Genomic DNA, 16,871 nt, shown 5'->3' with positions numbered 1-16,871 from the left:
GTCAAGTGCGAGTCGCATTCGACCAATGCCCCCATTGGTCAAATTTGTCAGTCAACGGGAACATATCATATAAAAGTTGACAAACTTAAGCTTACGGACATAATATAGGTACAATCATTTTGTATGAAGTGAACTACAAATATAAGTTTGTAATGGTTTTTGTGATATATTTAAATATTTATTTATATTGCTGGAGTTTTTCCGTTACTGCTATTGTCATTTCTAGCTAAATTTATTTAAAAAAAATTGTGAGCGATGAGTATTTGACGTATTACGTCATTCTTTTTAATATTTATACGATATTCCTTTAGTTACTTAGATACTGAAACCGAGAGTCTTGATAGCAGCCATTTTAAAGAGAAAGTGGACACTTGACCAATTTTATGTCGTCTATGCATACAACCTTTTCTGAAGGATCTACATCTAAATCTACCCATATTCATAATGATGAAAAATTATCATCATGTCTATGAATACGACAAACAACAACATGAAACAAAACAGGAAATGCTAAAACAAAAACATATCTGTGACAGACAGACGTTTACAAATTAAATCTACTTTTTTCATATATATAGAAATAAAATAAAAACAACGTTCTCTCAGTGTCAGTTTACGTGAATATCAAATATATATTGTTTATTACAGTAATGTCAGCGCCACCTGTGGATTGCCTGACGTTGGATTAATATGAAATGCGATATTCTTGTTATCGTATAACTAAATATAGAGGCAGTCGAGGTGGAAGGGTACAAGGGAGCGACTGAAAACGGGAGGTTACAGGTTTGATTCCCACTTGGAGGAATGTGTTCATTTCCTCACTCTTTATCGAGGCACGAGTTGCGCCACTTAACACGCATTACTTCCAGAGTTCACTGGAAAGTGGGGAACGGAAATGTCTTGATGGGGACGGTGTATTAAAACACTATATTACCAGGTTCCCTCTGCCTACCCTGCTGTGTACGGAATACAGTGTAAAGCTAAAAAAATAATAACGTGACATTTCAGCATCTATCTGTAAATATAACTCGTATCAACTATCAACGTTGCATAAATATATAATTGATGGAGCTAACCGCTAAAGCCTACATTGTGTAAAATCTGGCAGTATGCGTGCACGCCGCGCTACGGCTTATCCATAATAAATTATCTATCCATTGAATTTTTAAAACCTCTTTCGTCACATAAAGCGCTTATATTTTTTAAAATATTTTTACAAAATTTGACAACATATTTATTTATTTAATTTTTTTTTAGGGTTCCGTACTTCAGAAGATAGAAACGGAACCTTTATAGGACTTTCCCGTCTGTTAAGATCCCCTGTATCACAAGAAAAAAAATCAAGGTTCTAAGTCAACGTAATCCAAAGATACCAGCGCTTAAGCATAGTTTTTGCTGCATTTTACATAAAATTCCCCACGTAATTAAAACCTATAGATCATTTGATCGGTAATTATTTTTTTTACTTCACTTTATATCCTGCATATGTATATCCGCACTTTATATCCGCGGCGGTTCGCTTATATTAGTGAGAAATGATATACGTTGTAAATCGCGACCAGATATAGTAGCTCTCTCCGACGAACGCTCCATTGAATTGTCCTGCGTTGAATTCAATAGACATATTATAGTATGCGTGTATCGACCCCCCTCAGGTAGTTTTGAAGTATTTGAAGAGAAAATGGAGGATGTTCTTAATAATTTGAGTTCCAATAGTAAATCTTTAATCATATGCGGAGACTTTAATATAGATATAATACAGGTGACATCATTAAGCCTCCGTCTTCTAAACTTATTTAAATCTTTTAATTTGTTTAATATGTTCTTTGAACCAACTCGTATAACGAATACGTCCGCTACTTGTATAGATAATGTTTTTTGTCATTGTGGGCCTGTAGAAAAACAAATTATTACTAATCTGAGCTCGGATCATTGTGGTCAACTGTTTTCGGTAATAGATAAAACAGTCGCAGAACGTAAACAAATATCAATTAGACCAATTACTGAAAATAAAATTAATCTTTTTAATAATAGAGTGAGTGAAAGAATTGCAAACTTAGAAATAACCGGATTAAATCCGAATCAGCTATATTGTAAAGTTTTTAATTTACTCTCTACAGAGTTTGATAACATTTTTAAAGTTAAACAAATATATAAAAACTCGAAATTAACTTTTAGCGACTGGGCAACTGTTGGTATATACCGAAGCAGAAACACACTATACGAATTATATAATATGAGGCAATGGAATCAAAATCCGGAGTTCTTGTTAAAAGTTAGAAATTTTTCAAAAATATTTAAAAAGGTATGTGGCCAGGCTAAGTCTATGCATATAAGAGAAAAAATTTTGAACTCTAATAATAAAATTAAAGCTACATGGGATGCTATCACTACTGTAACTGGGAGATCTAGAGCTGTCAGTGAACCTATTAAATTAAAAGTTAATAATATAATCTTAAATTCAGATTTAGAAGTGGCAAATACTTTTCAATTTTTTTTTTGTGATATATCAACTGAAGTAACACGTTCACTGCCATCATCTCCTACGGAAGCAGAATTGATACTAAAAACCCATGTAAATAGTTGTAGACAAAATTTTGTGTTTAAGAATGTGTCACCAGAAAAAATAGTCAAAACTTTTAAAAGCCTTAATTTAAAGAAAACTGGTGACTTATGGGGCATGTCTGTTAAAGTTTTTAATTCAATTATACCTAATATTGCTCCTTACCTTGCTTTAATTTTTAACAATTGTGTAGAATCCGGTACTTTTCCTGATTTAATGAAATATAGCAAAATAGTGCCGCTTTACAAAAGTGGAGATAGATCTGAGCCTGGAAATTACAGACCGATTTCTGTTTTGCCATCCTTAAGTAAAGTATTTGAAAAAATAATGTTCAACCAGCTCACAATTTTCTTAAATATTAACAATTGTTTCCATAGTGAGCAATATGGTTTCACCAAAGGCAAGTCCACTACGGATGCGGGTGCTGCACTCCTAAAGCACATTTATGACGCATGGGAGAGGTCACAAAATGCAATTGGAGTGTTTTGTGACTTATCCAAAGCCTTTGATTGCGTAGACAATGTAACTCTGTTATCAAAATTAAAACATTATGGTATACAGGATACTGCCCTTGACCTTATTGCCTCATATTTAAACCAAAGAATCCAGAAGGTTAGTATAAATAATGTAAAATCATCTGGATCTCCTCTAAAGATGGGCGTTCCACAAGGATCCATTCTTGGTCCCCTTTTATTTCTTCTTTACATTAACGATCTACCTTTTTATGTGAAGAACCTATGTGATATTGTACTTTTCGCGGATGATACCTCTTTAATATTTACGGTTGACAGAAATAAAATAAACTATGACGATGTGAATAGCGCATTATCGCATATTCTTCGTTGGTTTGATGTTAATAATCTAATGTTAAATGCTAAAAAAACTAAATGTATTGAGTTTGCTTTACAAAATGTTAAAAAAAATAATTTCAGTCTACTAATTAAAGGAGAAACTCTCAATTTGTCGGAATCAGCTATTTTCTTAGGTGTAACTATAGATTCCAAACTCCAGTGGAACGCTCATCTGGAAGCACTTGCGGATAAACTCAGCTCTGCCGCGTTTGCAATTAAAAAAGTAAGACAAATAACGGACGTTGACACTGCCCGACTAGTCTACTATAGCTATTTCCATAGTATTTTATCTTATGGAATGCTGCTATGGGGCAGTGCTTCAGACATAAATTCAATATTTATCCTCCAAAAAAGAGCCGTGAGATATATTTATAAACTAAGAGCGCGAGATTCTCTGCGAGATGTTTTCAAAGATGCAGGTATTCTTACAGTTGCTTCCCAATTTATATACTATAATATTCTCTTTGTCCGACAAAATATACATTGTCATAGTAAACATAGTGACAATCATACGATAGAAACGAGAAATAAAGATAAGATTGTTACTCCAAGTTTTCGCCTCCAAAAAGTTAATAAATCGTTTATGGGTCTGAGCATACGTGTATATAATAAAATTCCACAGTGTATTCTAGATATGCCACTTCCAAAATTTAAAATATCAGTAAAAAAAATTCTAACAAGTAAAGCTTATTACACTGTTCAAGAATACTTAGAGGACAAACATGTATGGAATTAATGTCTATTGAATGTAATGCAGGATAGCTGCCAACTAATGTAATAGATTGTACCATTGATTTTGAAAAGAGCAACTGTTGAGTTTCTTGCCGGCTCTTCTCAGCAGAACTGCCTTCCGAACCGGTGGTAGCTTTTTGTTCATATGTTCATTCGACGATTCAAAAGTGCTTATTATAAGTTTATTTGAATAAAGAATATTTTGAATTTTGAATTTGAATTTGAATATGACAGGTAGTTGAAGGTCCTAATGTTAAAACACTCCGTTCTCCTCGTACCTTAATTAGAAACACTGCGTATTAAATGGCGGAAATCAACACCGCACTATGCTACTTTATCTGAGCGATCGAATCAAAATAATCAAAATATAATCATTTCCCCATATGCATATTGAACCTACTACCACCATCTACATAATACTACATTGGCTTCAAATATTATTAACAACTACATATTCCAAGAATGCATAACTTATTGAGCTTATTAGAATAATAGGTATTCATCTCGTCCCTATCATTTGTGTTAATCCACTTTGTCATACGCTTCGTTAGCGCAGGGTTGTCGCTTCAGAGTTTCGTGTACCGCGATAATGATGGATATTTACATATTATAATCTGCGTAAGCTTAAACCTGAGCTTAAAGTTGAAATTTTAAGAGGTTAAATATTTTATAAATTATGGTATGAATAGATAAGTGTATGTATGTGTATGCGTGTGCATGCGTATTTTTATGTTATACAGTATCTTGCATATATAAGAGAACAGAAGAAACAAGATAGCGGTGACGAGTTCCGTCATATAAAGCTAAAAAAATAAGTAATCGAAAAATCAAACAAAAAAATAAAACAAATATATTAATAAAGGAAAAGTGAGCTGTACAAGAGGTAGGGGAGACCTCGGTTGACCATCGGAAACACTGTATCAAAGATACTGGAGGAATATCAGGTAAAAAGCATGAGGACACCCCGGGCATGTATGAAGAGGTTGATGACAGTGGACGAGGTGAAAAATGCAAACAAATTATACCCAGATAAACCTAGAAATGCTTATTAATAAAAAAAATCTATATAATTATAAAGCCAAATTATAATTTTAAAATACCATCATAAAATACATAATTGGCAACCCTAGACTCGACTAACGAGCTATGTAGACACTCTTGGATGCCTTCTATAGACTTAAAAACATGGTATTGCAATATTGCCTTAGACTCAATAATTTTATAGGTACTACTAAAAGCATATGGTTTTGCTCTATTTTTTTTTTCGGAGAAGAAAAAAGAATGAGAATAGAATGAATTATAAATTATTTTACGAATTTTGTAAACTATTTGTGTGTAGGAGTCACGGCATAGAAATTTAATAAAACAAGTGAAAGTTGACAATGGGTGTAGATTATTATTCTTTTTAGGTTCACTCCGTATCCCGCAAATAGCAGCAGAGGGAACATGGGAACCTAATGATGAAACACTCATTCCCATTAACATACTTCCGTTCCCCAGAATATTATATTAACTAGGAGAAGCCACGCCAGAAGCCACGCCCAGAATATTGTATATAACTTTTCAATTAATATTGTAACTGCTTATAACTTTTTCTCGTATAAATGACAATAATAGAATTATGATTATTATCTGGTGATGAAATCTCACATTTACAAACGACATCTATCTAGACGCTTTTTGCTTCTCTATAAAAAATTGTTTTCTACAAAATTACCTTGTAATATTTTTAAGGAAATTAAAGTTGTACTAATAAAACTATCTATTTTCCTTATTAATTTTCAAAGATATAGTATAATTTAACCCTAAAAAGAATAAGAAATAAAAATAATTTGCCAACCCTAACGCTAACGAGAGCATCCGTGCCGATATCGAGATAAATACGTTGTATAACGGAAATGTGGTTGAGAAAAACTGATATCACACCATTAGATGTTTTGAACTGACGTCCATTTTCATATTAGGAATTTATAATTATTTCTTGAAAAACATAAACTAACAACATTATAAAAATATATATAATAAAGCTTATAAAAATGTGAGATTACTAAATGTGAGAAGGTATACGGTAGCGTATTTTTTTCCTCGAGACTTGGGCACCTGGAGAGCAAGGGTGAATGCAGCGTCTTAACACTAGGGTCCGAGGTTCCAACTTCCTACCCTGCTGCAGGATACAGCATAAAGCTAAAAGAAATAATAACTATAAACCAACGTGAGCAACCCTAGCGATATTAACGAGGTGTGCAGCATCGACTGAACGCTTTCCTCAAACTCAAATATTCACCGCATCAAAGCGTGTATTTTTTTTCTTTCATCCATTTAATCAATTTTGCTGAGAAATTTATTATATGGATATAAAAACTTTAAGATTATAACATTTTTGATATTATTTGTTTCAAACAAAAGAGATCGACGTATAACTTAATATAATGTTTAATGGTTAACGAACTTTTCTAATAGCAGGGTTAAATTCTGATAGACGATATTTATACTATGAAAAAGTATGAAAATTTGTTTTTATTATTTTTCCTATTTTAGTCACCGCACACAATATATGTGATCACAGTCAGACGGCTTCAACTTTTTCCTTAAAAATGTTAATGTATAGATATACTGCTTTTTTCTTCTTTTTTCTATTATTTTATAGTACAGATAATAAACGTGCAGATAAAACATATCTATTATATGCATCTTAACGCTGTATTCTGGTCACAGCAGGGTAGGCAGAGGAAACCTAGTGTTAAGACACTCCGTTCCCCATTTTCCGCCGAATTCTTGAAGCATTGCGTGTTGAGTGGCGGAATTCAACGGGGTGCTTTACAGAGATGCCAGAGCGAAGAAAAGAAAATATAAATTTAAATAAATAATAAATTTCTTCGAGTGGGGATCGAACCCATAACCAGTCGCGTTTACAATCACACCCCTGTGCCCCTGCGCCACTGCGCCACAGCTGGCCTCGTACATCTATTATATACATAATTCACTGAAGCGTACATCAAAGAACTTTCTCTTGGAGAGGAACCCTTGTATTATGGAAACGATTGTTGATCAATTTAATACTAAATCACATTATCCTTGCCTTTTCCTTTGCGTTTTGAGCACAATTTCCTTTTTATACTTACATTTTTACTTTATTTTGTTATTTTTGAAATTATTATGTAGGTATAATCAATTGTAGGTACACAAGACAAACTTTATTGATTATTGAGGTCAGTCGTGGTGTAGAGGCAGAAGCGCGCGACTTTGCACGTGATAGGTTGTGGATTCGATTCCCAGTCGAGGAAATGAAATATTTAATGTTTTCCTTTCCTCTCGAGGTTACGAGGCAAAGGAGGTGTTAACTTAGAAAATAAGAAAATAAATATTATTCTTTTATTTCTTTCGTGTCTTTTATTGGCGTCACATTGTATTTAATAGTAATTTTGATAGAGGGAACCACGCAACGCCGCAAATCAACACCGCATACTTAACAATGGTAGGTACAAGTTACTTTGAAACGGAACAGTAAAGACTAAGACAATAATAAATTCCAAATACGAAATAGACATTTTTCTTGAAAAGATAGAAGAAAGCAGAGAGTAGATGCACTATCCATTCTACTCTACCACAATACAATCAAACATAACCATTACGACCGACACTCTATCAAGATATAACCCATTGTCATTGGGCACACTTGCGTCGCGCGATACGCTGCACGTTACATAATTACCCATTTATTACATATTGACTGTAATGAGCTGTAACTCACGATTTACGACTCGGGAGTATATGTTTTAGGTTGCTTCCAATGATGGGTTTGTATTCATTGGAGTAGGTAGTGGATTCAGAATAATGGCACCAACAGTATGTGAACAGAAGTGTTTTAATGGGGACAGAGTGTTTTATTTATTACTATAGTGGTTTCTTTTTAATGAAAAAGACAAAACAAACTCGCCTTTAAAAAGTAGTCGCCTTTAATTCTAATAGGCAGGGCAGAGGCAGACACCTGGTGGCAAGAAATTCCATTTTCTACTCTCTGCCAATATTTAAGACATTGGCGTATGATGTGGTGGAACTCAATACTGTGCCTTGCCTCGTGTTACCAGAGCGAAAAATTTTATTTCTCTGACTGGAAATCAATTCCAGAACTTGTCACATTAACAGTAACATGCTTTCGCCACGACTGACTACAAATACAAAAAAAAATTCTTAAATCGAATTCGAACCCACTAATGTCCTAAAATAACAGACAATTCCCAACAAACTAAAGTGTAAAGCTAATTATAAATGTACAATAAACCAACCATTATTGTTGCTGATAAGTAACTAATGTAATTACATCTGATTACCGAGGATTAGGAAACCAGACACCCGTTTGATAAGGATTAACCGTTACCGTTCCCTTTTAGATATAACTTTTAGTAGTTCTGTAGATATTATTGATATAATTGAATATAATATTTTGAGCTCAAGTTTTAGGGGCTAGTTGGGGGGTAGGAGCCAGTATGTTTTTTTTTTTTTTTATGGAAAAAGGACAAGGCAAACGAGCGTTCGGGTCACCTGATGATGATCACCGCCGCCCATGACCCCGTGCAGCACCGGAGGAACTACAGGTGCATTGCCGGCCTTTAAGGTGGAGATAGACGCGCTTTTTGAAGGTACCCATGTCGTACCGACCTGGAAACACTGCCGCGGGTAGGCCATTCCACAGTTCGGTGGCGCGACTGTGTGACGACAGTTTGTGAGTTCGACACCCGGCTCGGCTTGACTTCCGCCAGAATTCGGCGGAAATGGAGGACGGAAGTGTGGACGGAGTCATAGCACACTAGGAGTACAAGAGTACTAGTTGTCACAAATTACCATAGGAAGAAAAGTCGAAACGTATAAACATTTTAACGTAGCTGGAATCGAACCCACGTTACCTTATGACACATGGTAACTAACCACTGGACCTGCGTTTTTTTACAGTATAGTAACGAACCCTAATATATTATATAGGTCGTGTTCTCGCGTGATAACCATTTATATTCTATGCCGATGGATGGATGGATTTTTTTTCATATATCATTTTTGTTTTATCGTTTTCCTTTGATAGGTACGGTTCTTATAAATTACAGAAATTAGGCCTGTCATGACTGTGAAGTAGTAATTTCAAGTAGAATTATAATGATATATAATTTAATAAATGTTTTTTTTTTTCATCTTGTACGCACGTTATTTTTCACGCATTTTTTTATATTCAAGCTATACCTATCCCGCACATGATAAATTAGTATCTAGTGTTATGGCACTATGTTCCCCTATAACACTTCCACCCAATTCTTGTGATATTTCGTGTTCAAGCTGTCAACCCTATTATGCTACGAAATTGTCAAAATGATCCCATGTCTTTCTATAATATTAAAATGTAGAAAAGGAGAGACTATTATGATAATATTTTTAGCTTAAATGTTTTTGATACTTTACTTTACTAAAAATATTTCATGATATTTTATGTTATTTATTAAGAATTAGTTTGTCCAAATTTTTTTCAAACAGATAGAGTGGAAAAAATTGGCAGAAGACAGTTCAACAGCAGAGCGGATGCAAATAGTAAATATATTACTAAAGATATAAAATATCTTACCTATACAAAGGTTTTCCTCCAGCATGTCGGAACCACAAGACCATGTAGACCCTGTCTTCATGGGAGTCTGGTTCGATGTCGCAGGGCAGCACCGCGGTCCTCCCGACCACGGCCTCCACGTCCACTGTTGACACTGGAACAAAGTCGACTAAATCTGAATTGATTTGAATTCTTATTAGATTATTACTTAAATTATATTTATATAATTATATTATATTACATATTGTTTTAGTAGATAAATGTATTTTTGAAAAAAAATATTTTGGTGTTATAGATGAATAGGTTTTTTGTGTTTATTTCTGTGTAAATTGGCAGGGTTAATAAGAAAATAAATATATATAAAAAATAAATTCTGCCTTGCTTTTTTAACTAAGGAGATAATTCATTCTCCACGTCGCCCTATCTTCAAGATAATGGAAATATTAAATATTTCCACCAAATGGGAATCGAACCAACAACCTTTTACAGTCACACTTTGTGCCCCTGCGCCACGACTGGCCTCGACATTCGTCTTTTCATATTAAAATACAAGCAAAGTATGTCACTAGTAGTAAAAAATCTTTTTAGACGCCGTCGGAAGTGATTAAGCAAATAGTTAAAACAAAAAATCATTTGAAATGAGGTCGCGATCTTTTGACTTCAACTTGCATTTTGCATTTTCTATAAAAATGTCGAATTTTTCACGAACTGATTGTAATATTGATTTTTTTTTGTCTTGAAGTCCAGAAAGTTTATACTATAGTAGAATAGTAGTGGAAATGGTCTAACCACCGAGGACGCAAAAGATCGTGCAAAGTGGAGTAGGTTAAGTAGGAAGGCAGACCCTGGTAAATAGCCGGGATTAATGCCAGGAAGAAGGAGAATAGTAGTGGAAATATACAAGTAGAAATGAATGGAGATGACTCGTTATATTATAAGTAGAGCAAAGTCATGATCGACTGGTATTCCAGAAACAGAAAGAGGAAAAGTGGAGAACAATTTGAAAGATGGAAGGATGAAATAACAGATACTGCGGGACAGTTATTTTCCAGAACCTCCTTTTATATCCATAAATCAACTATTAGAGGCCATCGTCGCTCGTGGAACGATTGTGGGGTTGATCCCCAACCGGGAAATAACTATTTTTAAAAAAAAATCAAAAGTTTCATGGAGAATACGTAGAATATAACCCACATCCCTCATGGTGTGGTCAGCACCACTAAGCCACAGCGTCTATATTTACATATTATAGCAGTAAAGCAAATTGACGACAGCCACTTAAACACGAGCACGACGTAACGTGAAGTACGTAACGAGTAAACGATACTGAACGGCCGATGTCGTTACATTTTATGCTACAGATCGTATCTTGTTAAGGTTTTTGTAAATTATATATATACATACATCGTCATTAGATATCTTACCAATTCTATATACCAACATTTCAAAGGGCGGAATGAAACTGAATGATTTAACTATAATGGGTGAAAAATGAAAGGTGGAGTTACTTAACACTTAGTTCCTTCTACCTACTTTGATATGCAGAAGAAACCTTTAAGTTACTGTTTATTTATATCAACCATTCCATAATATCTGAGAAGATAAGCACTCAAAGAGCAAAACACTAAAAATTTCCTTAACAAACTCTAAGAATTAGTCCACTTCAGTCTCTATCTGTATCCGGCTGTAATAAAATATGTAAAGGCTCCATCACTCGGCCGCCGTCGTTTTGTTTTATGACAATGACTTACGTAACGTTACGTTTTGCAACAACTTTTGTGTGTCGTAACTGAGTTTAGTGCGTTTTGGTAATTTACTTTTGGAATTTTGTGTTTGGATGTTTATTAATTATTTTCCATTTTTTTTGAGGGAACCTGGGAACTTACTGCTGAAACAAGTCTCCCAGTTTTCGCCAAGTTCAGACATTGTTGAGTGGTGGAAATCGAACCCAAAACTGCGTTTACATTCAAATTCTTGTGCCACCGGGTCATGACTGTCTCATATAATGTTAAATTTAGACTTTTACGCCTTTTTCCACATTTTGAAGATGAAGAGCGAAGCGAAGGAGTAATAATAAATCTTATTACATGTTATCTGCGAGATACAGCGTGAAGCGATTTTTTATAAAATGTTTGGTTCAACAGGCTAATCTCAGAAACTACGAGCTACAATAAAAATAATGTTATATTCCAGAAAGTTATGTCTGAAATCATAAAGGTTACTTCAGGTACTTAAAAAGAAACATATTGTAAAATTACCTATGACAGGTAATTTTCAGCTATAACCATTTGACGACGAAAGCGAAACCTCAGGCAAAAGCTAGTATACATATAATATGATATCACAACATATTTTCAGGAATTTCACATGCATTTTTCAATATAATATAGCTATCAGTGCCTACAGTGGAGCTTCCGCCGCCAGCACGATAATGGCGCGCGCTCTGTGCTTTATTAGCAATGTATATTGAATATTAAAGGCACCCGCCGCGGCGCAGTGGTGACGAGCTCGTTACGTGTAATAGTGGTTATGTATTCTTATTTAATGCAGTTTATTTTATATTCACGCTGTATCCCCCTTATAGTGGGGTTGGAAGGAGTATAGAGATAGACACTACAGTGTTTTCGTTACATTTACGCAAAAATAGTGTGTTGGGTGGCGGAGTTCAACGCAGCGCTTTGTCTCGTTAGCAGAGTGAATAATAGAAAATAATTTATTCCGCCGCATGGGAATCGAACCCAAGATTAAGGTAAATTAGGTTATTTATATTTACATGTATTTTAATAAGAGGTTACATTCGCGTATCTCAAAAGTGTATCAATTTTATATAATACCAATAACTTCCTGATTCATTTTAAAGTACCATGACTGGGCAGCTCATTAGGAATGCAGTATTTTGAGACCAGTCATGGCGCAGAGGCACAGAGGTTGCGAGTTCGATACCCACTTGAGGAAGTTACATATTTATTATTTTCATTTCCTCGCTCTGGTAGAGATGCATAGCGCGGCGTTAAGTTCCGCTACTGAACATACAATGCCTCCAGAATTCGACGGGAAGGGGAGAATGCACGTGTTTCAATGGAAACGAGAGGGAATTGAGAGGCATTCGTGGCGCAGTGGCACGTGACGCAACCGTTGCTTTTACAGTCAAACTCTTACTTACGGAAATTATAATATTAATTTCGTTTCTCTGATATCAAGACAAAGCGCGGTGGTGATTTACGCCACTTAACACACGATGTCTCTAATATTCGCGAAAAGCACATAGTGTCTAAACACTAGGTTCCCTATATTTATTTCTTTTTGAACTATTTTCAGAACAAAATTCGGTACTTATTTAGTTTAGAATAGTTTTTACAGTTACATTGGTTTCTTTGTATAGATGCCAAGTTCACTAGCTGTTTATTTGCTATTTCTTTTTGAGCTTAGAGATGTAGGGATTTTTCTTTTTATTTTGGTATCAGCCGAAATGTATATAATGTTAAGCCTTTGTTTTTATGATATTTGGACCACGTATTGTATGTCTTGGTAATGATTTAGCCAACAAATGATTTAGCAGGGTAGGCAAGGGGAACCTAGTGACAAAACATTCCACTCTCCGCGTTCCACCGAATTCTGGAGGCAATTCGTGTTAAGTGGCGGAACTCAACGCTGCGTTTTACCTCGCCTCGAGGTACCAGAGCGAAGAAATGAAAAAAATAAATATTTCACTCCCTCAAGTAAGTGTCCCACAACCTATCGTAATGGAACGCGGGTTAGGATTTGGCAATGTAAACATATTAAGACACTCTTTTCATTACTTTCTGCTCAACTTTCTGAGACAATGCTTGTTGAGTAGAGGCCCTCGAGGAAATGACAATAATTAAATTCCCTAATTGAGAATCGAATCCACAATGATCTCATTTACAGCCGGGCACTGCACCACGACGCGGCTGCCTAAACCAAGCAAATTAAAATAATTAAAATTACCATTCGTTATAATAACATCTTTACGTACAACGTTCCGGGAGCGTCACGTTTTCATTACATCGTTTAATTCCGTAATAGACTTTATCTTATTACAGACCTAGTAAAGTGACTTTAATTAAATAAATATAACAAAATTGTATCGCTGTGTGGGTTTGTGAGTTCGAATCTAATTCTGGGGGATGTTTTTTGAGGTCCGCCACTCAACACTCAATGCCTCAAGAATCCGCGCGAAGTGTGACATGATAGTGTCTTATTGGGAACGGAATATCTTAACACAAGGTTCCTATGTTTCCTGTGCCTACAAGTAGCGTGAAACTGAAAAATCTTATTTCCAATGGACCACAGGGAGACCCGTAAGTAAAAGTTAGTGTTTTAAATATATTACGCAACGAATAAGAGGACCTTCAGTTCACTTTGATTCCTTTTAAAGTAACTGTTGATCTTCTAACCAACGTTTGTGAATAGGATTGCCGTTTGCCTTTTAAACTACTCACCTTTTTACCGTACAAAAGCTTATAAAAACCTAATTATTTAAAAATTCAAGTAATTTGAGCTTTATATTTTATTTTATATGTAGTTTTAACGTTTTGAACAACATTTCAAACTATAAAAACTATATTAGATATTTTATATTGAAGCTACGAAGTGCTACGGTGCATGCTACGAAATAGGAACCAACAGAAAAGACTGCACTTTTCTGCCTTTTTACTATTGTAGGACCTAATTAGACTGTAAAAGCAATTCAAATTATTATTTATCAATCGTCGGTTGCAACTTTGTTTACTTAGGTTTTAAGACAAACCTATAAAGAATGTTAAAATATATAACATAGAGTTATGAAGTTACGCTTTCTCTGCCTGTCTCTCTTTTCTGTTTGCCTTGATTAAAAACGATTTTTTAGCTTCACACTGTGTACTGCACAAATAAGGGTACATTGAAGGAACTTGGGAACCTAGTGTTCTTTCCGTTCTTATTAAAACACAGTTCCCCACTATACGTCAAATTCTGGAAGCGTAACGTGTTATGGAGCAACTCAACAAGTTGAATAATCCATACAGCCTTCAATTTAAAAAACTCCCTTATTAAAAAATATAATTATGTGGTGCATGTGTGATTTTATTTTGTAAATTGACCGAGCACTAAAAATATTTTTTACATTACTCTAGTTAAGTGGAACTAGTAAAGATAATTTGTAGTTTTTGTAAAAAAATGTTTTCAACTATGTATGAAAAACAAATTGAAAACTTTGATCCCTATAAAGTGTTAAAACATTCCGTGCCAAATTAAACGCTCAATTTTGAAGACACTTTTGTTTCCCGTTTTGTCACTTATTTTTCCCGTTCCACACCCCCTTTTCCCGTTACCACAGCGAAGAAATATCAAATAATTTATTTCCACGGAAATCGAACCGATGTCTCTCTAAACAATCATTATAAAAACTGACCATTTTCCTCCAATCATGTTTGAAAGATTTTAAAAGCTCTGCCCAAATGTAGCTTATGATTTTGAATGCGAAGCTTTCACGATACGAATATTGTTTATACGTGACCTGTTATTAACTAGAATTAGACTTGCCATTGAGTGCTTCTTACAACTTGGTTGAATGTGGCCGTAATGGCTTTACCTGTGATATATACTCGTATTTGGTAGGCAGCCGTCTGATTATTAACGTGACGGTTGTGAGTTCGATTTTTACTTGGGTGAATGGATTATTTTTATCTTCTCACTCTAGTAAAAACAAGTTTATTAACATTTTGTTATGCCTGTATATAAAAGCGTAGACGATACAGCATGAAGCTAAAATAAATATTTAATAGAACCATTTTTATGGTCTTTTTTTATTTATATATATTTGGTGTTTAGTAAAATTGTTTTATAAGTCGTAGATTGTGAGCTTTATTGCTAATTGAGGTAAATTGAGATAAATTTGTATAAAAATCGGTTCAATTTCGAGCATGTGTTGAGTGGGGAAACAAAAATAATTAAAATATAGTCATTCGAGCGAGTGGGAATCGAATCCACAGTCGTATAATGATTCCTATCGCGCTTACAGTCATACGCTATTCCACCTCGGTAGGTAGCCTCACTTCAGTTTTAGATTACTTGACTTGTACATTATCATACACTAAAACACGCCTAAAAATTGGCCAAACTGCCTTTTATTACAAAATTCCATGCGACAGTTCCTGAGATTCAAGCATACAATCGTTTAACGACATACTGACACACAGTGTGAAGATAGCACGAGGTTTTAAGGTTAAAACAATTATTTACTTTTTATATATAGATTAAGTTATAAGCGGTCCCTAATTTAACTTAGGGTGTGTTCTGTGGATGTCTTCGTCCTGGTACCCATACGGAATTTCCACATAGTACGCCATAAACATAAAAAACTGGCCGAGCTCAATAAATATTTTTTCATATAGAATTATTTTTTGATTCATATAAGAAATATTTTTTGTGTTTCCGACCTTTAAAATGCGCATCTACCTTCATTACAAGAGCCGGCGATATATCTGTAGCCCCTCTGGTGTTATACGAGGTCATATACCATCAAACCACCTCTGCGCTAATTTTTGAAGTAATCAAAATATTTCATTTCCTCAAGTGGGGATCGAACTTACAACCTGACACGTTTATAGTTACTTGCTTGTGCAACAATTGAACAATAATTCTTTCAATTCTGCCCCAAAACTTCAAAGGTCCAAGTATAATTATTATTTAATTATTTTTTTTACTATCTAATCGATTTTTTTTAAAGAAATAAATGTATAATAATCGCTTTCTTTTTTACCTTGGACCCTGCTGACGGGGTCCAAAAAAATAAGGCGTCTGCTAAATTCGTGGATATATATTACGCTTAATATGTACTTCCTCACGTCAGCGCGTTGTTATTTTTGTTTAGACGGAAATTTTATTATTTTGTATGAAGACTTCACAGTGCTAAGTAATTTATTAGGGATCTTTCATTATAAAGGGGACGTCTCAATTTTCTTTGTTGTTCCGAGAAAACAACCGTGTTTTTGGTGTAATGTATCTAATAATATACACTTATTTTGCTTTCGCCTAAGAATTTGTGGTAGAATATAGTATATGAAGCCAGTCGTCTGGCAGGTGCACAAAATGTAGCTGTAACGTAGTAACGTAGGTTGTGAGTTCGATTCCCACT

At 34.6% G+C, this 16,871-nt stretch overlaps 1 protein-coding gene across 4 annotated transcripts in view; it reads right to left on the bottom strand.

The window, feature by feature from the left end:
- The window catches only part of LOC146536465 (nephrin-like), a 141,799-nt gene that overhangs the window by 55,772 nt on the left and 69,156 nt on the right, over positions 1-16,871 (bottom strand). For all 4 annotated transcript variants that reach the window (XM_085189824.1, XM_085189825.1, XM_085189823.1 and 1 more), the window contains one exon: positions 9,755-9,902. In XM_085189824.1, the coding sequence (XP_085045950.1) occupies positions 9,755-9,902 (148 nt within the window). The remainder of the gene's footprint in view (positions 1-9,754; positions 9,903-16,871) is intronic.

The sequence above is a fragment of the Heliconius melpomene genome, chromosome 9 (genome assembly GCF_056956725.1).
Source record: "Heliconius melpomene rosina isolate 202511_hmr_F chromosome 9, ASM5695672v1, whole genome shotgun sequence".
Lineage (NCBI taxonomy): Eukaryota > Metazoa > Arthropoda > Insecta > Lepidoptera > Nymphalidae > Heliconius > Heliconius melpomene.
The sequence above is the reverse complement of the archived record's forward strand: the minus strand, read 5'-3'. Positions and strand labels throughout refer to the sequence as shown.